This window comes from Mus caroli, unplaced genomic scaffold (assembly GCF_978045245.1).
Source record: "Mus caroli unplaced genomic scaffold, Mus_caroli_1 scaffold_12, whole genome shotgun sequence".
NCBI classification, from domain to species: Eukaryota; Metazoa; Chordata; class Mammalia; order Rodentia; family Muridae; genus Mus; species Mus caroli.
In genome coordinates this window covers 36931142-36956351 of record NW_028227267.1, presented here as the reverse complement: position 1 = coordinate 36956351, position 25210 = coordinate 36931142, and the positions used below count along the sequence as shown (strand labels likewise).

The following is a 25210-nucleotide window of genomic DNA, read 5'->3' as shown; positions in this document are numbered from 1 at the left end:
GATGCCATGCTTTTGCCAAGACAAAAATGTACTAAAATTTTGAAAATATAAGCCCAGTTTCAACCTACCACATCCAAGGCTACATTTTCCTACTGTCTAATTAGTGTATCTGCATTTTCATCCAGGTCAATACCAGACAGAGGGATTATGGTAAATATAGTCTAACATCTCTGCATTTGGTCTGCCCAGTGGTTTTTCCACACCTTTACTGCAGGGAAAAAGCAAAACTGCACTAAGACAAGGAGGTAGTATGGAGGTGAGATAACTGACTGAAGTCTTTTGAAAGGCTACATGGAAACCAACCATTGTAGAACCTTTATAATATACAAATAAATATAAACAATGTTTAAATAAAATTACTCTATTATGCTTTGAAAATGCCTCCGCTAAATCCCATAAACTGTCAAATGAAAAACCCAGGGGCAGCTTTTGGTTATTTTGTTTTGGGTTGTTCATCATGGAAGTCTAGTACCCACTCAGGAAACATTAAAGGCTATTGTGATTGCTCTTGGATACTTTCTAGAAGTCAGTGGTAAGACCACAATGCTGAAGAAGATGGTATTTGGCACATCCATCAGGTCAGACATCTATCACATTAGTTTGTGTGTGTGTGTGTGTATGGATGTTTGTGTGTGTGATGTGTGTTGTGAACATACCAATTTCTCTTTAGCAGTTACTTGGAGATATTTGGCCAATTGCTGCCCACTACAGTACTTCTACAGAAGAGCTAATCCATTGGTAGCTGAGTTTGCAACTCACTGCCTACCATGACCCTCTCAACATCTGTCCCAAGATCTGTCACCTGCTGTTCTGATTTCAGCTTTTCTAAGTGGGCATTACTAGAGAGAGAGCCCAGGGTCTTGGGCACACTAAACATTAAGCATTACATTAAACTACACTTCACTACACTACACTACACTACACTAGCCAACCCCAGTCTTCCTGTTTCTCTAAGATCAACTTTTGACTTTCCACTGAGGGAACATGTCTTCTTTATATTTCTATACTGGATTCAGAAAACTATGTTTTAAGCAAAATCACTTTTGGCTTTGTCTAGCAGGCTGGTTGGCAATATTAAGGTTTTTAAACTGGCATGCAAATTTATGTTTTTTTGAAGCTTCATTACAAGAACACAATGTAAAACTATCAAATCATTTAACATTTCTTTTCCTTGGGAGCTTTGAACTCCCATTTCTGACTGACCTAATGTTTTCTTCTTGGTTTGTTTTTTTGGTAGAAACAGCTTCTGACTCTTTAATTTTATTCTGACAGGTATAATGTCCATTACCATATGAACCTTAAGATACTGAACTTACGAGATAGCTTTAAAGTTGTGAAATACTCTTTTGCACAAAAAATTGTGGATTGTGGAGAACACAGGAACTGGTGTTAAGATACTTTTCAAAAATAGTTAAATATAAAAGTTCTTAATTAGAACCTTCTCTATTTTTAAGGACCAGCTTACCTGAGCAGAGATGTATAGGCCTCTCAACCTGGTACTTGGGATGCTAGGGCAAGAGTTCATGGCCAGCATGGACAACATGGCAGGACTCAGCCTCATTAAACTGAAAAAGAGAAAGCGCCTGACTACCTGATACAAAAATGACCTTTATAGCCTTAAATACATAGAGAGTAGAATATAAATGTTTTTCTTAAACAAATACTTTTTCTAACCATAAACTTGCTGTCTGTGAGGGTTAACTTTAATTGTCAATTACATCCAACCAGGGGTCATCTCTGAGGAGAGTCTCATCAAGGGATTATCCATGGGTGGCCTATGGGCATATCTTTGGGGTTAGTTCTCTTAGTCAAATTAATTGATGTCAAAAACCACAGCCCACTGTCAGAGGCACTATTGCCTAGGCAGGGAGGGGGTCCTGAACTGCATAAAGGTGGAGAATTGAGCTGAACACAAGAGAGCACTCAAGTGAGCTAGTGAGCATATATGTGTTCATTTCTCTCTGCTTTGGACTGTCTGTGTGATGAGTCCATTAATGTCAACCACCAGCTGTTATTCCTGCAATGATGAACAGTCACATAAAACTGTAAGCTAGAAGAACTGCTTCTTCCCTGAGACATTTTTGGCTTGGATATTTCATCACAGCAAGAGAAATGAAACTACCACCTCTAATGAGCCTTTTCATTTGTCCACCCTTTCACATTTTTCCATTTAGAGACTTTGAACTATTTACTTAAGTTCTCCATAAAATATATAGTATGTTTCTGGGGAGTGAACATTCCCTTCTACAGTGTTATGTACTAGAGTATATTTCTAGAGTATATTGTTGTTTGAAATCTCTTATCTATCAGTATCCATCTCCTTCCTTCTAAACAAATCTCTGCAACAACCATCTCATCAACTCTGAAATCACACCACACATCATACATCCTTGCTCTGCTTCCCGCACAACCTATGCACTATCCATACCATAAGCATAGCTTATGTCTTTTGGCCAAATTAGATCCTAAGAGGATACACAGTGGGGTGATACATGGAGGAGAGAAAAATACATTTAAAGAAAGGAAGACCTGGAAAGATAACCCAGACTGTAAATATTCTCTGCAAGTAATAGGACAGAAAGTAATAGAACAGGACCCTTGATGTTCTTATCTGACCTAGATATGCCACAAATGTGTGTATCCCTCCATGTTAAAATGTTCATGTGTGCTACATATATCAGGCACACACACACACACACACACACACACACACAAACACAAACACACACACATTTTTATAAAAATTCTTTATCTAACAACCACTGAAGAATATCTTGCCCTGTACCTGACTTTCCATTCTTCAGAGAACGATGATGTGTAAGCAGAACCAGAAGTTAGAAATGCATAAGGCATTCAGTACTTAATGAAAGGCTCTGGTTCTGGGTAACCACCTAGGCTGCTCCTACCATTTCTCCTTGCATGCCATCTGTTCCTCACTGTCATGGTGACTTTCTTCTACTCTGTACAGCTATAGTCCTTTCATCTCCTCATACTTGGAAGACCTACTGAGATTTTTTGAAAGTTTTGTCTTTTTTGTGTCATAATCAAAGGAATGTAGACTAGAATAAAGCCAGTGTTGCAGTAAATCTCTCCAACCCAAATATATCCTGGCAAGGATCAATACAATATGATTACATGCAGTGCACCTAGATTGGGCAGACCTACCACTACACTAACATCTTTCAGAGCTTAAGATACCCCTTAGAACTTGCAGTTTCTCCAGACCATGTGCTTCTGCTCCAATTTTCTCCTTCTTCCTCCTCCTCTGTGTCCTCTCCCTCTTCCATTTTCTCCTTCTTCTCCCCCTCCACCTTCCCTTTTACCTGCAAAATCATCAGCTCTCCTCTATTTTACAAATTAAAATGGGAATAAGGTTTACAGGAAATCACCTGAGTGCTGACTCATTCCTTGTTCACAACCACTCACAGGAGAACAGAATTAATATCTTATATAATTAGCCCCAGGGCTGTCCACAAAAATCCTGTGATGGGATCATCTCCAGTTTCCTCTCTATTATTCCTGCTAGGAATAACAAGGGGCAATGCCCTTGAGCTTCAGTGAATGTCAACCCTGGTTATGCATGCTGACCACTGGAGGTGTCTTTCTACTAAAAGCTCACCCCTATAATCTACAGTCTTTGACTCTAAACAGCAGGAATGGGATCAGTCATAGGTGTCTTCCAGGAAGCTCTAATGGTTATTCTAATACTCAGGTACTGCTCCAAGCCACAATGTTACCTTCTCCCTCATTAGAGCAGTTTTCACTAATCCCAAGAAATAGAGATTTGGTGCAAACTAATAAGAGGTCATCAGGACTTTGAGACAGTTGGTCTGGGGAGGAAAGGGAAAGATCAGAAATTTTGCATCTGAGGCCCCTTCAGGAGGTGTTCATGTTTTTAAAAAGCCCTTGCATAAACAGGAAAGATGCAAGTCTGGTACATTCTACAGGAAACAAACAGATTTCATATGAGTGAAGGCTGACATCATTATCCGTGAAATAAATATCAGCAAATATTTTAAGAATAGCCATTTGAAAAGTCCCATGTTAATTTTCTGGAGCTATCATTACAAAGTACCACAAAGTGGATGCCTTAATCAATAGAGGATTTTTATCCTCGATTCTAAAATTCAGGAGTTCAAAACTATGGTGACTTAATTTCTTTTCCTGTTGCTGTGATATAATATCCGTAGACAAGGGCTAGCTTTCTGTGCTGCCCAGGCAATTTGCAGGACTGCTCTCCTGAATGCTTCAGCTGGTGAGGAGCAGGGCCAACTGTGACACTTGTATGGCCCCACATCCTGCTCCACTACCTGGCACAGGGTTGGGAATTTGGGGACAACCTCTCTCCCATGCCCATGCCACAGCTCAGCTGCCAAGTGACAGAATCATGTCTGCTGTACTCACATTCTTGGGGCTGGGTCACTGTTGCTCCTGCAACCTGGCCCAGATCTAGTGTGCAGCCCAGGTGATATGCTGGGTGTGCTGCTCTAACAGCTATACTTTGTGAGGGATGGGTAAGCTGTCACTCTCTCTTTTCCCTCAGGCTTCCTTCCTGTCTAACTAAGGTGGCAAAGGGTAAGGGCAGGAAAGGCATCTCCCCTGCATTCTGGCTTCCTCACTGCAGAAGAGTGGCAGGACCAGCTATCCTGTGGTGAAACAGGGGAAGATCAAGAGATGTGGCATTAGTGTGTGTGTGTGTGTGTGTGTGTGTGTGTGTGTGTGTGTGTGTGTGTGTGTGTGTGAAGTTGTAATCTCTCAGTACAGTGACTTAATGCCTGACTGCCTGATGCCATATTCTCTAGCCATGATGGCCACAGACACATTTTCTGAAATTTTAAGTTCCAAATATGCATTTAATGGTTAAATTCTTTTGCAAATTTACTGGATTAAGAACTACCTAGTGGGCAGGGTGTGGTGGCACATGCCTTTAATCCCAGCACTCAGGGACAGGGGGGTGGGGGGCAGAGGCAGTCGGATTTCTGAGTTCAAAGCCAGCCTGCTCTACAAAGTGAGTTCCAGGACAGCCAGGGCTATACAGAGAATCCCTGTCTCAAAAAACAAACAAACAAACAAACAAACAAACAAACAAGAACTACCTAGTATCGGAATGAGGTTAAAAACTACAGATATATGTACAAGGACATTTCCAAAGAGGATTAACTGGGTACAAAAGACCCACCCTGCAGTTTGGTGGCACAGTTTTATGTCCTTAAATCCCAGACATGTAATTGAAGAAATATTATTAAAATGGAAGAACTTAGAGATATTAATTTTCCTTGTAGAACAGTTTTGACATGTGCTAGAGATACTGTTGTGTTGTTCTTTCCTGGAAATTTTCTACTTTTTTTCTTTTTTGATTTCTTCTTTGATGTATCATGATCTAGCACTGAGTTGTTTAATTACAATGAGTTTTGTACTTATTAGAGATTTGTTTGCTGTTGGTTTTAAATGTTACTGTACTGTGTTGCAATAGGATATGTAGACTTATTTCAATTTTGCTCATATTTCTTTTGTGGCCCACAAACTTGTCTATTTTAGAGAAGAGTCCCTGGATTGTTGAGTACAATGTTTATTCTTTGGTACTTGGGTAGAATATTCTGCACCTATCTGTCCATTTGATGTGTAATATTTATTTCTCATGTTTCTTTATCTTTTGTCTTGATGACCTGTGTTCTGGAGAGTAGCATACTGCAAAATAGCTCACTACTATTCAATTGGTATTAATTAGCAGTAACCATAGAAAACAAAAATGTAAATGGAGACTATGGGAGTAGAATAGGCTATTAGGATACAGGTGATAAGGTGATATGAAATGGAAAGTGGACAAAACAGGGAGAGGCTTAATTTGAGAAGGATGAAGGGGATAATACAGAAGGAGAGGGAATTTGTGGGAAAAACTAACACTAAATTAATATGACTTAAGCGGTCATATTAATTTACATATACGAAAAATTGTATAACACACATACACACTCACACACAGTAACACGGGGAGAGAGAGAGAGAGAGAGAGAGAGAGAGAGAGAGAGAGAGAGAGAGAGAGAGAGAGAGAGAGAGAGAGAGAGAGAGAGAGAATTATGCTACTGGGATAAAAAGTCTTCCCCAGAGCCATAGGCTATCGAACAAAAAATCCCAATATAAGGCATGGAATACATCCTTTGGCTGTGTTAGTCAGAAGGCTCCAAGAGTCTCTTAATGAATCATAGACTATTGATTTTTGTGAGGCCAGAGAGCTAGGGGCTGAGGGAAGCAGGCCTGGAGCAAGAGGCAGTTGAGGCATGTCCAAACCCTGGAAATTTCATCCTCAGAGTGGCAGCAATAGAATACATTTTAGACTTTCAGACGGATTATCTGAAAAGGTGTAACTGCAAATCATGTGGCAAAAGAGCTTTTCAGAGGATTCTACTGGTTGTAGTGTATAACTGTTGTCATTCATTTCTCCAAGTTGTAGGGCTGGACAAGATCACTATAAGAAATAAGTGTTTATGGACAATAAGAATTTCTATCATGCTCCAAGCTGAGAACCTAAGAAACTTCATTATTTGCAGCTAATGTGTAGACTTGGGGATGAACAAAGCTTTGAGTTCATTAGGCTCAATAGCCATTTCAGAGAGAAAGGAGCAATACCATACTCAGGTCTGTGCTGCTGTGTGTAGTACATGTCAGGAAAAGGGGGAGGGGAGCTATGTGCTCCAGGACAAAGCATTGAGAACACTTAGGTTGCAAGAATTTGTATTCTATACTATATTGGTTATGCTATATTATATTATATTTATGCTACAAAATTATTAATGTACATCAAGAAGATATTCATCTTCTTAGGAGTTGAAAGACCTGAGCAGAGATTAGATGATGTTGCTGGTAAGCAGGGGTAGTTTATTTCCACATAGAGGTGTATGGGCTTCCCCTCTTGCTGAGGTTGCACCTTGCAGTGCTTCAGAGAAGGCAGAAGCTCATCCAGAGCTGCTCAGAATTCAGGAGAAAATGTCTAAGACTGTAAATTAATACTTGTCCTCACCAACCACCAAGAATATTTAATCGATGTGAGTTAAGTAAATTTAAAAGACTTTGAGCAAAATCCTGTAACATGTGTCATCCTTGGTCTTACAAAGTCTTAAACTACAAAGCCCCCAAAGAAACATGGCAATGCTTGCCTTGATAGCTATTACATCTGAAACTTTCTACCTTGTCTTCATGGCTGACCACTTGTTGTAATTCAGTACCACTAAACTGCCCCTGTTTATTTGGGTTTTGTTTGCTTACAGGCTTAGCTTTTTTGGTTGCATTAGTTTGAGGATTTGATATTTATTTTCTCTTTCTTTTTTTCTGGTCACTATTTTGATATTTTGCTAAAGCTATATACACTGCATATACTGATCCAGGTGAGTAGAGAGAGGTTCTTTTTATGCCAGTACCGAGTGAAATGTCTGCATTTTTATGAATTGAAAAACAAACCAACAATAAAGAAACAAGTTCAAAGCCTACACTCTCAAGCCCAGCATTTTTAGCCAGCTATGGTGTCACACTTCTGGAGCTCCAGAATTCACAGGCAGAGATGTTTTTCTGTACTCTCCAGGCATCATGGTCTAAATCATGAATTCCCAGTGCTTCACAAGGGTATATTTTGGGGTGTGTGGATGCCATGGCCTACTCTGTGAATAAGCACTTCATGATAGAAAATGGATTTATACTGTATCCTTTAGGTCATATATTTAGATACCCCTAAAATATGGTATATGGTATTCACATGTTCCTGTAATAGTCATGCTGACCACATTTGCCATGGCACTGTGGTCGAGTCAGCTTTTCAGGTAGGGATGCCTAAATAAAAGCTGCTCATGAAGCAAAAAGAGTTTCACAGAAACTTGCTCCTGGAGTCTGGCTTTCTCTTTAACCCATACATTAATTTTCCATTCCCACGTTAGTCTAGTCGATGGATCCACGTGCTCTCTTTATTATAAATGCCTTTTAAGATTGAATTCTGACATAGCTAAAGCCTTAGTGTTCCAACAGTCCTAGAACGTCCTTGAGCAAGAACATGGGCTTGAAATTCAGTAAGAATGTTGCTTATTCACTGACATTCAGAATAGCCTCTGGTACTACACTATCACTTAGAATAAAAGTCAAGTCGCTCCCATATACAGGAATTTACAATGGTTTAGGAAGTAGTTTAGGGCTGTGGTTTTAGAGTATTGCATTATTCATGAGATGGTTAGCTAGAATGGAACTCCCTAGTTAGAACCATGACTTGGGTGTGAAAGCCCTTGCCCTAGGAGTGAAAAGATCTCACACCAGGCTTCTAAGACTATAGCTGATCTTAGATAGGGCTGACTTTGTCTCAGTTATTTTATTGCCCAGTTCCTGCCAGTCTTTGTGTTTTCATTCCTCTGTTCTGTGTAAGAGTCATTAAGCATCCGGTTACCTCATTTGTACCTTGCGAGTATGTCACCCAACTTCGTTATTGTCTTATGCATAAAAAGTCTGATGCTCGAATTGGCATTACATTCAGATTCCACAAGACCTCTCCTGTGTGCATCTGTTTGTCATTCATCCGACGCTTTGCCCACAGGTGACTAAAGACCCGTTCCATGCAGACAAAGGGGCCCAGAGGGTCTGTGGCACATATTAATAAGAGTCACAACTGTATTGCTCTAAAGCTTCTTAGGAAATGAATATTCATTTGGGGTTCATAAGAAATCAGGACCCAGATATAGCTGTCTCTTGTGAGACTATGCCAGGGTCTAGCAAACACAGAAGTGGATGCTCACAGTCAGCTATTGGATGGATCACAGGGCCCCCAATGGAGGAGCTAGAGAAATTACCCAAGGAGCTAAAGAGAACTGCAACCCTATAAGTGAAACAACATTATGAACTAACCAGTACCCCCCAGAGATCGTGTCTATAGCTGCATATGTATCAGAAGATGGCCTAGTCGGCCATTAGAAGAAAGAGAGGTCCATTGGTCGTGCAAACTTTATATGCCTCAGTACAGGGGAAAGTCAGGGCCAAGAAGTGGGAGTGGATGGGTGGGGTAGTGGATGGGGGAGCGAGTGGGGGACTTGTGGGATAGCATTGGAAACGTAAATGAAATAAATACCTAATTAAAAAATAGAAATCAGGTAACCCAGAGCTATCTGCTTCTCATTTCCTCAAAATATAGCATTGGTGATAACTGTAAAGCAGAAATACTGACCTTTAAGAAAAAGACCTCCCTACTATCCATGTGGAGATTTCCCATACATGTTGAGATAGGGCTTTCTTTTTAGGTAATATTAGTGTGACTACACATTTGATGCCTTTATGGTTTTTGTTTATTTGTTTGAATTTGGAGCATTGCTATTTTTTTTAATATATGTATGTTTTACCTACTGCAAGCCGCACCTGGTACCAGCAAAACCTGCAAAAGCAAGCCAGCCAGGCAGGAGGGGCAGACCCCCACAGGATCCCAGAGGGGGCTCTAGAAAATACCCCTGGACCACATCTGTGCACCAAATGCATGCAATTCCTCCAGAGGCCAGAAGAGGGCATCGTGTTGAACCCAGAGACTCATTAATAGGATTGTTAACTGCCCTCTGGGTCCTCTGTTGGATAGACAAATGCTCTTAATGGAGGAGATTTCTTTCCTGTATCTACACTATATTTCTTCTTTGTCCTTCAAGATTGTGTGGTTTTCAATTGAACAAGATCATCCAAAATCAAAGATAGAAGTTTATGGAGACCTATAGGTTCAGGTGCTTGAAGAAGGAATTCTAATTTTCCTAGGTTACCTGGCACCCATGCAGATCTGTTGTGGGTTCAAGATAATGACATAGAATTGTCAAGGTTTGAGCAGATCTGTCACCTCTCATGTAGGATAACCAGGCAGACTAGGCATGAAATGCCTACTTGATGAAATGCAGAATTGAGAAGTTCTTCAGTGGGTAGAAATGGAGGAAGGAATAACCATTTAAGGCCAGCTCACCAGTGTTGTGATAAAACTTCAAACTCTCCTGCATGGATGGAGCCTGAAATAGAGGTCACATGCCTATGGTGGAGAGCATGTCTGTGCAAGGCTAGGAAGGGAGAGCGATGGTTGAGATTGATCTTAACCACACTAGATCTCAGAGTTTATTGAGGTAGTATTTCTTCCAGTGGATGCTTCATGCTTGTGAAGGTCTCCTGGAACAGATCTCATTTCTGAGACTAAATGTGAGTCAGAGACTTAATGTGTAAAGGAATTCATCCCCCGAATCCCCAAACTGGTGCTGTCAAACCAGGGCTTTAAAGCAGAAGCCTGAGAATGACTGGGGGATGTGTTAAGTTGCTCACTGTCTTTGGACACCTTCTCTTTCTAAGCTAACCCTGACACAGAAAGGGTCACCTGTAAATACACAGGAAACCAATCATTATCAAGTGATACGGGTCTTCTTGTCCATCTCTTAATTCTCTGGTGGGTCCTGAGCCTTATTTACTTGTAGGTCTTCAGTGTAGTGCTTGGCTGTTTTGGTAAATGCTACCTGTCAGGTAGCTTAACCTGATATCTAGTAATGCTATTTGAGCAGGTAGATAACAGCTTGACATCAGTCTTTAAATGACTAAACTGTCCTGAGCATGCAGTGTGGACTGAGACACTTCCTTTTCCTTTTCAGATAGATATTCCTAGTCTTGAAAGTATTCTGAAAGCCATTCTCAAGGACCAATCTTGTAGCATCCAAACTGACTATGGAGTATCAAATTGCCACTTGCTTGTAGCTGTTGTAGCAGATGAATGAAGTTACAGGCCTGGAATGTAACTCAGGGAGCATGGACATTATTAGGTTCAATCATAGCACAGGGAGGTCAAAGAGAAGGAAAAATTACCCCATCTCATCCAGACTTGTTGGAGACAAAAAACTGTGAGGCTCCATTAAGTTTTAAATCCTGCCACCCTCCTCATAGATCCCTCCCAGACTCCATTTATTGCCCTTAATTGAGTAGATATATTCTCTGGGGAAAGTTTTCATAGTCGGGTTATAACCAGAAAATAAATACAAATACATAGATCATTAAATTCTGTGTCTGTGATGACTGGCTGATGAGATGGCTCAGTGGATAAAGGTAAGGCAACCAAGCATAGAGACCTGAGTTCCTTCCCTGTGATCCACATCATAGGAGAGAAAAAACTCTATCAGTTGTCCTCTGACTTTCATGTACGTGGGGGAACCAGGTCTTAGCCCACAGCATCTCAACTTTCCCACGGCTCGCTTACACTGAAAAATTTCCACCTGATACACACATGTAAGTATATGACTCTGTGCTCCATTTGAGAGATTCAGTACTTTTTTTATTTTTACTTTTGTTGTCCAGAAGCGAGAGAAACCAAGGAGGCCAGCATGGGACCATCACTTGAAACCCAGGTTAGGCATTATGGATACAGGGAACTGGTAACTGAGGTGTGAACATCATGAGGTCCAAACTGCTCTAAATGGTTTTCTATACATTCATGGCCAACTGTAGCTGATGCTGTTGTTTCACTGCAGTTTCTTTGTTGCTATTGTTTTGTTTTATTGTCTACCTCTGATTACCTCAAAGAGACAAAACCTGTGATGAAATTCCCAATAATTCCTCTGTCCTGTTGAATCCTCATTAGATGTTAGAGTCAGCTTTAGTGAGGATGCTGCCCTGGATGATGCACAGCAGCTCCGGGTTGCCTGTAATGCCATGATAATATCTTCCTCTGACAAAATAGCAGTTATCAGTGATACAGAGTGAAACGATTTACAGTGCTAGCACTCTTAGGTTTAAACAGACACCAGTTGGAAAGTACAAAGTACCCTAAGATGGAGGCATATGCCCCGGCTGACAACAGTAGGCTTTAAAACGATTATATTGACCTGGGAGTAGACAGTGGAATGTGAGGTGCATGCAGAGGCCTAGTACAGAGTGACTGACAGTTTTCCAGGTAGAAGGTATTCCCACTACTAGAAGGTCTTTGGATCTGTGGTCTAGGCAGCATATGGAGAGTAATGAAAGTCACTGTCTTGTGAATTTGCTGCTGAGACAATTGCTTTCTATTCTGAATAAACATAGTGGAGTTGGCTCAAGGTCAAGAAGAAACAGCCATTGCTGTAGTTCATTCCTCTGAAGAACATTCTCCTTCTCTTTTCAGCCCACATAGATTAATCATGTACCACCTTGTTACCTGGACCCTCACATGACAGGGATGTGGTCCTACTTTCCTGTTATGTGTACCAGAAGATCACTTTATAGTGGCCCAGATGATCTAGTTCAATCTTGCAAGACACAATAATCTAGCCTAGTATTGTGACACTTGCCTTTAATACAAGGAGAGGCAAGGGCAGATAGAATGCTATGAAATCAATGCAGTCTAAACAGTTGGTGGAGATTATGTTTTTTTATTCAGGATCAAGTCAAATAAATTCCTGAGGTTGGGAGGTTTTAGGTTTACCTGTTAAGGGAACTTTGTACTTGTAGGAGGGGATAATGAAAATATTCACAGATAAATTGTAGAACCCGGGCCATCCATCATTCAGCTACAAGTAAAGTGCATCCAGGGGAATAATTAAGAATCTGCTTTGGGGATTCTGACTAGGCTAACAAAAGAGTACTAAACGTAGTTATTATAAGGAAATTGTACCACCAATTCATATACAGTAAGATGCATAGCCCACATTTGGACAGGTTTTTTGGCACCATGTATTTCCATGCATGATGTGGGTACATGGTGTCAGGAGACACAGAAGAAGGCCTCATATCCCTTGAAACTGGAGTTACTGACATCTCACACTATTGCTTGAAATCCAGCACTTGGGAGTGGGGGTCAGAATCAGGAGTTCAGGAGCATCCTTGACTACATAAGGAATTTTAAGTCACCTTCATTACTATAAGAACTTCATTGAGTTTCCATCTGTTGCTACGTATTGTAATGCTAAATTCTTTTCCTAAGAAGGTCTGGGCCTAGGAGAGAACTGTCTTATAAAAAGATTTTGTTGTGAAAATATTGTTGCTTAATTTAAAACCACTGGTTAATTAAAATTGGCTACTGGTATTTACTGAAGACATTAGACATATGTGAGTTTTAGTTATCTGGTTGCTGGTGGAGAAGTGAAAGATAAGAGGAGAAACTAGAAAAAAAGAGAAAGGCACCATGGAAGACAGGTACCATGAGAACATATGGAGGAGAAACAGCAAGTATTTGGGGTCCACCCCTGGGGAGGTAGCCAGGTGAGCTGTCAGAAAAGCAGATTACGGGTCACCCCACAGTAATTATCTCTGTGTTTGTTTTTTAAGACAGGGTTTCTCTGTATATCCCTGGCTGATCTGGAACTCACTTTGTAGATCAGGCTGGCCTCAAACTCAGAAATCCTCCTGCCTCTGCCTCCCAAGCACTGGGAGTAAACATGTGCACCACCACCTCACAGTAATTGTCAAAGCCAAATGATATAAGCATAGTCTGAGTCATTTGTTTGGAAGCAAGTCAGGATGAGCTTAAATTGGTTCTACTAAACGTTTGTCTCAAAAAAGAAAGTGATGGGGAAGGAGAAGAGCATTGGCTGGAAGGGAGAGGAGAGAAGACCATGGAGAAAATGGTCAAAGACATACTTGAACAGATATTCTCCAAAAGCCATAGTATGTACACTTTTTTATTGAATTATTTATTTATTTCCATCTGATCACAGCCCCTCCCTCTCTTCAGATCCAATGTCACATCCTTCCCCCTCCAATTCCCTATCCCCTTCTCCCCAGAAAAAGGGACCATCCTTTTTCCCCAGTACCAACCCACCCTGGCACATCAAGTTGCATCAGGAATAAGTGCATCCTCTCTCACTGAGCCCAGACAGGGCAGCCCAGCTAGGGAAAGGAGATCTAAAGGCAGGTAACAGAGTCTAAATCCGAGGTAGCACCCACTCCAGTTGTTAGTCGCTCACATGAAGACCAAGCTGCACATCTGTTTCATTTATGTAAGGGTCCTAGTTCAAACCCCTACATGGTGTTGGCTCATGGTTCAGTCTCTGTGAACCCCCATGGGCCCAGATTAGTTCACTCTGTAGGTCCTCTTGTGGCTTCCTAACCCTTCTGGCTACTACAACCCTTCCACCAACACTTCCACAAGACTCTGACCACAGTCTAATATTTGGCTGTGGGTCTCTGCATCTTTACATTTAAAGGGTGATGGAGAGAGCATGCAATTAGAGGGACTGCCCACAACAGGTCACAATGGAAACCTCTCAGGAGCCTGCAGCAGTTACTTGTAAAAAAGGATGGTGACTGTGGTCTTGAGAAGTAGGAGACACATTCCTCCTGGGTACCTGCCATTTGAAATAAGGGACTGCCTGATGTAGGCTCTGATAGAAACATCTCAATAGCCTGTGGAAGGTCTTCATACTAAAACGTAATTCCCCTTTATCTTAACCTTAGCCCTGTACAATCACTGTATAGAATTCATTGTGTATGACTGCTTTTCACCTGGCCTTGATGGGTAGAAATATTCTATTATATCTGAATTTCCTATTTCTTTCTTCTTCTGCTTTGGTGGAGTCTGTGAAACTCGATGTTTCTTGATGTAATGATTCTTTTTTTTTTAATTTTTAATATTTTTATTACATATTTTCCTCAATTACATTTCCAATGCTATCCCAAAAGTCCCCTATAGCGCCCCCCACTTCCCTACCCACCCATTCCCATTCTTTTGGCCCTGGCATTCCCCTATATTGGGGCATATAAAGTTTGCAAGTCCAATGGGCCTCTCTTTCCATTGATGGCAGACTAGGTCATCTTTCGATACATATGCAGCTAGAGACAAGAGCTCCGGGGTTCTGGTTACTACATCATGTTGTTCCAACAATAGGGTTGCAGATCCCTTTAGCTCCTTGGGTACTTTCTCTAGCTTCTCCATTGGGAGCCCTGTGATACATCCAATAGCTGACTGTGAACATCCACTCCTGTGTTTGCTAGGCCCCGGCATGGTCTCACAAGAGACAGCTATATTTGGGTCCTTTCAGCAAAATCTTGCTAGTGTATGCAATGGTGTCAGCATTTAGAAGCTGATTATGGGACGGATCACTGGATACGGCAGTCTCTAAATGGTCCATCCTTTCATCACAGCTACGAACTTTGTCTCTGTAACTCCTTCCCTGGGTGTTTTGTTCCCAATTCTAAGAAGGTGCACAGTGTCCACACTTTGGTCTTCATTCTTCTTGAGTTTCATGAGTTTAGCAAATTGTATCTTATATCTTGGGTATCCTAAGTTTTGGGCTAATATCCACTTATCAGTGAATACATATTGTGTGAGTTCTTTTGTGATTGTGTTACTTCACTCAAGATGATGCCCTCCAGGTCCATCCATTTGGCTAGGAATTTCATAAATTCATTCTTTTTAATAGCTGAGTAGTACTCCATTGTGTAAATGTACCATAATTTCTGTATCCATTCCTCTGTTGAGGGACATCTGGGTTCTTTCCAGCTTCTGGCTATTATAAATAGGGCTGCTATGAACATAGTGGAGCATGTGTCCTTTTTACCGGTTAGGACATCTTCTGGATATATGCCCAGGAGAGGTATTGCTGGATCCTCCGGTAGTACTATGTCCAATTTTCTGAGGAACCTCCAGACTGATTTCCAGAGTGGTTGTACAAGCTTGCAATCCCACCAACAATGGAGGAGTGTTCCTCTTTCTCCACATCCTCGCCAGCATCTGCTGTCACCTGAATTTTTGATCTTAGCCATTCTGACTGGTGTGAGGTGGAATCTCAGGGTTGTTTTGATTTGCATTTCCCTGATGATTAAGGATGTTGAACATTTTTTCAGGTGCTTCTCTGCCATTCGGTATTCCTCAGGTGAGAATTCTTTGTTCAGTTCTGAGCCCCATTTTTTAATGGGGTTATTTGACTTTCTGGAGTCCACCTTCTTGAGTTCTTTATATATATTGGATATTAGTCCCTTATCTGATTTAGGATAGGTGAAGATCCTTTCCCAACCTGTTGGTGGTTTTTTTGTCTTATTGATGGTGTCTTTAGCCTTGCAGAAGCTTTGTAGTTTCATGAGGTCCCACTTGTCAATTCTCGATCTTACAGCACAAGCCATTACTGTTCTATTCAGGAATTTTTCCCCTGTGCCCATATCTTCAAGGCTTTTCCCCACTTTCTCCTCTATAAGTTTCAGTGTCTCTGGTTTTATGTGAATTTCCTTGATCCACTTAGACTTGACCTTAGTACAAGGAGATAGGAATGGATCGATTCGCATTCTTCTACATGTTAACAACCAGTTGTGCCAGCACCATTTGTTGAAAATGCTGTCTTTCTTCCACTGGATGTTTTTAGCTCCCTTGTCGAAGATCAAGTGACCGTAGGTGTGTGGGTTCACCAGCAGTCTCAAAATCCTGTGGCGGGGGTCGTGGGTAGCTGGCGAGTGTCAGCCGACCCTGCGCCCTAGCTACCCTGGTGTTTTTCCGTAATGATTCTTAAACTATGAAAAACTGAGATATAAGGGCTCAGTACAGCACAATTCAAAATATTCCAGGTGTAGGCTGTGTGTTCTCATCTTGGAAACAATGTAATAATAACTGTATAATGGTCGTTCTAAATTAATGCATAACTTTAAAAGAAACTTTGAAGAAATTATTAGAAAATGAATCAGAAACAACGTTGCGACCTGAGAAATGTAAAAGTTATTGAAGTTATGAAATTAGTTTTACAAAACATTTGAGAGTAGTCCTGAATAGTAAAGTATAGAATATGTCATACTGTATGCCAGTCAAACTAAGCCAAAACACTGGGACTCTTACAATGGTTATTGTGTGCAATGTACAGAATCAGAAAGCTAGCAGAAGTACTGAGATAAGGGTTAAGCACCTCTGACCCATTCAGTGCTTTGGTAGAGGCTTTCCCATCAGAGCCCTACCCTGCAAAGCAGAGGATGAATCTCCAGTACACACCAGCTATTCAAATGGATACCATGTTAACTATTGTAAAGAAATGGAAGAGTCCATTCAGCCACCATCTGGGAAGGCTCTATCTCATTTTCAGAGTCACTGCAATTGCAGGGTTTTACCTTGGCACCAGCTCCATTGTCTTATGCCAGTATTCTCTGCATTGTCCACTTTCCTGTGGTAGTGTCAGTGATGGGCTCTGCACTATGATTTGTCCCTGTTACCTGGTGTTGCTGCTCCCAAAACCTGCTTCTCTTATCACAAGAGAAACTTCAAATCACATCCTAAACTGCTTTGGCTCTGAAAGGAAATGGGTGCTTCCACTTTTTTACAACAAAGTAAACATATCTCAAGAAACAGTTTCTATATGTATGATACATTCCACTAATATAGCACACAAGGAAAGACAAAGGTCCATATTAGGGGATGGAGAGATAGCTCTTCATTTGAGAATATGTTTCTCAAAAGACCCACATGGCATCTTACAGTTCTCTGTCATTTTAGTTGCAGGTGAAACCCAATAACTTCTTCTGGCCTTTGGGGAATGGCATGCAAGTGTTGCACAGACCTACAGAAGGCAAATCATGCATAAATATAAAATAAATGCAAATAACAAACAGAATCATCACTGGGGGAAAAAAACCCCGAGGGAGAAAACTCATAGAGCATATGGGCCTGGATTTTGTCTCAGCTTTTAAAAACATCTGGATACTGAATACTGGACTACATTCTGTGCTTGTGTTAAAACTCCCTTAAAGAACCAAATGTATTGTCAAACACAAAATTCACTCTCATAATAAAAAAAACAACAAAATAACCAAAAAAATAATAAATCCCTATCTCAAAAGGTCCTAAAATTGAATCTCTCTAGTAGTAGTTACCACTGATAGAACATTTAAAGGAAAGCAGAAGCATACATGTCTGTGTTTTCTGAAAGCTTTTATATTTCCTTAGAATATGTTTTTATTTCCTGAAAGACATTTCAGAAATGCTGATATATTTCCCATTAATTTGTTCAACACTATCATTCACAGTATTTTAGCAGCACCTAAATATTTGACATGCAAGGATACAATATGGGTAATTTTTCCATCATGACATCGGTATCCACAGAGTTGGACACACTATCCACACTGAATGTAAAATCAATCGCTTTTGTTGCTCAGTCTGGCTGGGAAGTCATTATGGAACCCACTAAAAGTGGGCAGTCAATATGTACAGTGTGTAGACTTATCAAAATATTAAATCAACTACAAAACAAAACAACAGCAAAGAAACAATGATAAAACTTCTAATGAAACAAAAAACCAAATAACAAAATTAATCAAATCTCAAACCAAAATCTAAAAACAAGAATTGTGCTAAAGAGCCTTCTTTGGCTGTCATTTTGCAGCACAGACTTACAGCCCATGGCTGTCCTTGGCAACACAGTAGAAAATAAGTTACTTCTGGTAACAATCTTCACAACAGAAATTTAAGTAGGTCTCCTTTTTTGGAGTATGGGTTTGAAGAATAAGGACACCCAAGACTAAGCAGAAAACATGTTACAGACTTTGGCTCAAAGTCTTTGCAATTTTGTAGAATGATTTTGTAATTTTCCTTGATGACCTATCAGGACAAGAAAAATTTACACTCTCAGAATCTTCCTGTTTTCCCAGCAGCTCTTGATGTGTCTCAGCACATGTCTGAATCCCTCTACATGCTCACTCTTGCTGAGCCAGAGCCCAGATGAAATTAAGGGCTATTCATTCCAATAAAACAAAAGTAAAGGAAGAAAATGCAGCAGATGATAGCCATGATTACTAGGGATGAGACGAAATATTTGCTTCGCACATGCAGATCTCCCCCTATAGAAGTTATCTTCAAAGGAGACCTTGTCCTGGTCTGTTCCATGTTCCAGTTTCTGCTGGAGTATTTCACACCTAGTGAAGGAAGGAACAAAGGCCTGATTAGGATTTGTCAATTCAGCTCTCCATCCCACACTAGATCTATTCAGCTGGATAATCTATTATGACCTATCATTGGCTGAGGTCATTCCCTGCATCCCCAAGTGTCATAGAGCACCTGGGCTTGGAATTATTTCTCAGCCTTTAAAAACTGTTAGAAACTGAGCTGTGAACTACACACTGTACTGTAGTTTAAAAGAAAAACACTATATTACTCCAATAGTCCAGGTATAATATATTGAATACTAACATTGTAGGAATGCCCAAATCTGAGTTCAAGAGAGATGTGAACAACCTAGAAAATCATGTGGATGCCATATGGGGAACCTGCCTAGAATTAAGCGAAGATTATGATTATTTCTCTAGTGCAGGATCCTGACAGGGTACCACTCATCAACCCTTATATCTGGAAATAACCAGAGAAAACCTATAACATGAAATCCACAGGCACTGCATGTGTTCTAAAATCAGAAAGAATGTGCTAACTGAAAATATTCCCCAGGCTAGGAACTGAATTTAAAAAGTGATGGTCATGAAGGAACATAACAACACACCTGTACATCTGAGACTGTTGTAGAGTACTCTGTCAAATATGCAAATTATTTGTGTTCACACATCACAAGCACAGTATACCTCAGTAACCTGTTTAGTTTAGTTTCCTAGCTAATGCTATTATAAAAATCTCCCAGGATATTTTGGAGTCATAAAAAACAAATCTTGAATGGGATAGGTACGTAATGAGCAAAGCATATAGACAGCTCAGTCAGTGATAAGCTTTCCCCTCATAAACACAGACTCGGAATCAGGGTTCTTGGCATATTATTCAATATGTCTTAGCAAGTTCAAAAAGCTATGTAGAGTAGGCTTGTCTGCCAGCAAAGGATCACATGGTGGTGGTGGACTAGCCTCTCCTTCACTGTTTCAGTCTTTTCCCAAAGTAAACAGTTCCTTCCTTTAAAGGCTCCCTTTGTCATTGCCTGACTGAATCGGTGTCCAAAGGTATGATCCCAGAAAAACAGGAAGTCACTATAAATAGTATGTAATGGAACAATTTTCACCCAATAATGTGAATGTGTCAGGGATATTTTGAGTAAGATGAGGCTAACTAGTTGAAAGTAAAATACTTACATGGATTATCTAACACTGAGCTATACTTCATGAAAGGGCTGCATCACATAGTATATTTTCACTCTTTAGCTGATTGACATCAGGATATCATCTTTTTCTGGGCTACTCTGAGGACAATTACAGACCTCATGTGCCCTAGAGACTCTCTGGATATGTACTTATTCTGGAATCAGTGGGTCAAAGGGGACTTTTTTTCTACTTTCTGAACCTCGCTTCTCAAACACCTACCTGATTTTATACTACCAGACCTGTCTGAAGGTCCTCATTTCTCCCAACCCCTGTTGAGGCTGATTTTAACACTGAGAAAATGATTTTGAATAACAGCAATTGCAGAATGCTACACAGATAACATAGTGTGAGTTCTTTAGATTATCATGATCCTCAAGGGGTTCCTGAAACAGCCCCGTTTTGTACCACAGTATGGGAATTCTGCTGGATGCATGTACAGCTACGTGCAACTCAATCTCTCTATGATTAGAATCCAAGCCAAATTATAAGGCAACATTTTACTGAGTAGAGGTAGCTGGAAAGTGATGGAGGAAGGCAATGATGAAAACAATCTGGATTGCTGAGAAGAGACAGTGAGCCACCTGACATTACAGTGGGCCTTCTTAATTCTTCCAGAGCAGAAAAGGGACATAACACATGGATTTTATACACCAACCTCCTCCTCAACACTATGTACCATATTCCATTGATTTTCTCCAAAGGATTTCAATGAGGATCAGCAATTTGGTGCCTAGTCAGTTGAGAGTCTGACTTTACATGAGTTTTTGTGTCCTTTTTTTTTCCCCTTGGGAGCTAGGTAGAGTTGCACACTAATTGGACTGCTGTATTTGATTTTTCATGGGTAATTTGAAATCTCAGGGGCTTTACTCATTATGCTTGGCCTCTACAGACAAACATGGTTGCATGTCCACACAAACACACACACAAACACATATACACACACAAACACAGTTGTATATAGAGCATCCATACCAAAAACACTTGGAAAGGCATTTTGCATTATACAAACACACAACTTAGAATAAACACACTGAGTCACAGCTGGTACACACACACAAACACACACACACACACACCACATACCACACAAAGACTGACACAAACACACATACATCAGTGAAATTCTTGCTCTTATCTAGCATATTTTCTATTGTATGAGCATGTAGTGGGACCTATGATGTGTACAAGGCTTTTAGACTCAAGGGGGCTTCGAAGCCCTGACCTGTACTTATCTCCTCTTCAGGAACTTTTTCTATGCAAATATTTGCTGGTCCTACAAGTAAATTACAAGCTCTACACAGATATCGTGGACAACACAGTACTCAATTGCCATGAAAGAGATTTCTGTGTATAGCCTCCAGTAAGCCCCATTTTGACTCATCAAGGCCCTCTCACTAAACCTACACTGAGTCCTTTTGAGCATCCGAGGAAGACTGCGACTTTTGGTCATTACTCAGGATCTTTTCAACATATTACTTATTATATGATATTAAATCATCCTCAAAATCAGTCAGGAGAAATCTAGTTAAATGACCTGCTGTGACATTTCTGAAATGCAGCACTCTGCACAACTCTCAGTGAGAATCTATCCTGAAACAAAGTCATGCCCAAAATACAGTTAGCAAAACAACGTCAGTAGAGTGATACACTGTAGGCTTCTATGTATGCCGATGGTTAAGCCAATAAGACAAGCCAGAATCTCCCAGGCAATAACCATAAGCAGAAAAAATTAAGAAATGTAATACTAATTTTAAAAATAGTATTATTGTTTAATGATTTGTTGATATAAAGAAGAAACAGATCTCTACCTGGTAGTGGACAGGAGATGAAAACTCTACTGGACATTAGACAATAGGAAGTATCAGGTTTATTGAGAGACGTAGGCCCAAAGAACTAAGTTAGAGAATGACTACACAAAATCAGATGTCCTTAACTGGCCTTACAAAATACCCACAAAGGTACAGATTGGCATAAGCATCCATAAACACACATACACACACACACACACACACACACACACACACATCTAAAATCATAAGGGAGCAAAAAACAATGAAGAATCTGTCATGCTAGTGGAACAAAAAATTTAGACTATGCAGAGTAGATGTTTCAACTGAGAAACACAACTCTGGTATTCTTACTAGGAAATAGAAAGATCTAGACAACATTCTTCTTGGTCAGAATGAGGGCTATATATGGAGAAATTTTTTCATGAAGCCTCAAAACTCTCACACCAAACCTGAGACTGTGAGAAGCCTTTCCTACATCCCTGCTCATTCAGCCAGCACCAGACCAGAAGGCCCAGGAACTCCAACTCCAACAGCACTCAAAGAAAATAGGACTGACAAGCTGCTACTCAGGCTCACTTAGTGTGAATCAAGATCTACGGTGAAAGGGTTCGGGTGGGGAGCAAAAACTTCCAAAAGGCAACAATGAAATCCACTTATTTGTCTATTCCACTAAGCTCTCATCCATGGCAATCTACTTCCTTCCAGAAATCCCACCTGATCCCTATAAAGCAAATGAGCTTCAGGACTTCTTCCTTCAAAGCTCTCTACTATTCCATCTCTACTATTCTAAAGAAAGGCTCCAGCCAAGTACCCTGCAAACTTAATGTCATGTAGAGTTGTGATGTGTAATCAACTAATCTCCCTTAGTAAACTGCACATTCTAGCAGAGCAGAAATATTTGCTTGCTAAACATACAGTTTCTTGAAAAAGGCTACCTCCAGAGAAAGCCTTGTAGATGATCACCTAAATAAATACTTGGAGGAGACACAGGTGAGTGCCTGGATAAGTTGGTGGATGTTACATTGGATTGTCTATGTTTATGGTTAGCCATGAGGGCAATCTGCCTCTGATACACATCATCCTACCTGCTACTGCTTAGCACTTGGGATGCATGTTCTTGCTGACCTCATCACAGAACCTCTTTTCTTCAACATAAGATGCTCCCTGGTCTGCCTGCTCTACCAGCAGTTTTCTGGTCTTATTCAGCAACATCCTTACTTTTTCCTTCAATTGATTGCATTCTTTCAGGAGGTAGGTGTGCCTGAAGCTGAACCACAAATAAACAAAAAAACAAAAAAAGGTGATTCCCAGCAAGCTTCCTTTTGTCTGCCACTCCTCCAAGTACTATGATCCCTGCAAGAGTCCTGATACCCAATCAGCCCCAGACTGGAGTCCACAGTATACCCATCAGTACCAAATAGAGGCAGGTCAAATCCAGAGACCAGCCACATGCCACAAGAATCAAAGGACTTCTGAAAACCCTGACACCAACAGTGTCCCATGTACATCACAGAAGAAGAAATGTTCCCCATGGGTGCTTATATGTCTGTGGTACCAGAAAACCATCAGTAGGGAGAGGGCAAATCCCCTCTGAGGGAGGAGAGGATACCCAAAAATTATAAAATCTTTCCATTTTTGTCATGGATCCTGTTGTGGCCCGCCCGCAGTCCACAACACGAACGGTTCAACTGAGAATGGCAGTTTGAGCTGAAAAAAGAAGAAGCTAGACTGGGCGGGAGAAAGAATGAGGCCAAGATGATTCCATGTTCGAGGCCCCCCTTTACTAATTCCAACTTTTAGTTATAAAGGAAGGGGGAGGGAACCCAATTTCCCGCCAAGTAACTCGGGGTCCAGTAGCAGGATGAACACGTGTGTGCCTCCAAGCAGCAAAGCTGACAGGGTCCAGCAGTGGGCGTGGCAGAACGAATGAGCAGGAAACTCCACCCTTGAGCAAGCAGGTTCAAACAGGTGGGGGAAGAGAGACCACAGGATCCCATATCTTTTAATCTGCTGTCAGAACCCTAGAGATCAGGGTTGCTTGTGATTCTCAGCATGGTGGAAATTGTTTCTATAAAGAGGATCCTGAATTTGGAAGAATAAAGACAATCTTGGACAATCTTCACACTTAGGAAAACTGTGTCCAAAGGTACAAATCCAAGACTCTTGCCTCAAGGAAGGTCTACTATTAAGAAACAGATATTATAGAACAGAGCTATTACTTTTGGTCAAAGTCCTATCCTTATCTTTTATGAATTCCTTGTACTTCTCAATGGTATCACTTATTGACTGCATCATTTTTCCATATCCAACATTGTCTTCTCATGTTGTGATTTAATGATGGTGAATTCAATGTTCATCCTGTGGTAGAGCATGGCCCAAAGAGCAAATAATCCTCTGAACTAAGCAATCAAGTATCATGTGTAAAAAAGCTGTATTTGGAATACCCAAGCCAATTGTATGCCACATCCTTGCTCCTTCAAAGTGGGTCCTATTGGTACTGATTAAATATCTTGGGCAGAGGTCAGCAGAGCCAGGGGATCAAATGGAGATAGCTGATCTCCAAGCGTTTCTTACGTGAGCCTGAAGGAATATACTAGTTCTGTGAGATGTTTCTACAAGACTGTGCCATAGTCTTTGGTCCTTAGATTTAAGGCTTTTTTCTCCTCTTAGTTTTAAGGCAGGGATAATCCTTTGTTCCTATTGCTACATGAATTCTCAGAGGACATAACTAGTATTTACAAGGAAAAAGGTTTTATAACACCTCCAACCCCAGGCCATTCCTATGTGACACCAAGGTAAACACAGAGAACAAAGTACCCTGATGATCAATATGAGCCTCTAAAGGTTCAACAGTAGCATGCCCTACAAACTGTGCATCACACAAATCCTCAGATCCCAACAAAGTTCCCATAACTCCAGATCCTGAAAAAAACGCATAAAACAAACTTCACACACAGGAAAATTAAAATGCCAAATAAATCCAGGTAGGTTCCATAGTTTCAGAGTACAATGAAGAAAACAAGAGTAAAGCAGCAATGGCCTGCAGACATTACATTCTTACACAGTAAGGCAGCTATTGTGACCAGGTCCTTCCAGCTGTTGACAGAACCAATCAGACTCCAAGTACCACAAGGGCAAGTACAAAAGGTTGGTGAAGAATTTTTCCCAATATGTAGTTTGCCTATTTGTCCTATTAGCTATGCCCTTTGGCTTACATAAGTTTTTCAGTTTCATGAGGTCCCATTTATCAAGTTTTGATGTTAGACCTGAGCCATGAGAGCTGTGTTTAGAAAAATTGCCCCTGTTTCGTGAGTTTGAAGCTCTTTCTCAATTTCTCTTGAATTAGATTCAGTGAATCTGGTTTTATGTTGAGGTCTTTGATCCACTTGGACTTGAGTTTTATTCATGGTGATAAATATGGATCTACTTTA

General features: G+C 40.6%; 1 protein-coding gene and 1 long non-coding RNA gene across 2 annotated transcripts in view; one reads left to right on the top strand and one right to left on the bottom strand.

Annotated features, from left to right (window-relative positions):
* Positions 1-1393, top strand: part of LOC147001752 (uncharacterized) — a 23814-nt gene extending 22421 nt beyond the window's left edge. Inside the window, exon 7 of the mRNA XM_085828852.1 lies at positions 1273-1393. Coding sequence (XP_085684978.1) covers positions 1273-1393 — 121 coding nt within the window. The remainder of the gene's footprint in view (positions 1-1272) is intronic.
* Positions 1394-17861: 16468 nt separating this feature from the next.
* LOC147001747 (uncharacterized) overlaps positions 17862-25210 on the bottom strand; it is a 75140-nt gene continuing 67791 nt past the window's right edge. Inside the window, exon 3 of the long non-coding RNA XR_015044622.1 lies at positions 17862-18828. This is a non-coding gene — a long non-coding RNA (uncharacterized LOC147001747). The remainder of the gene's footprint in view (positions 18829-25210) is intronic.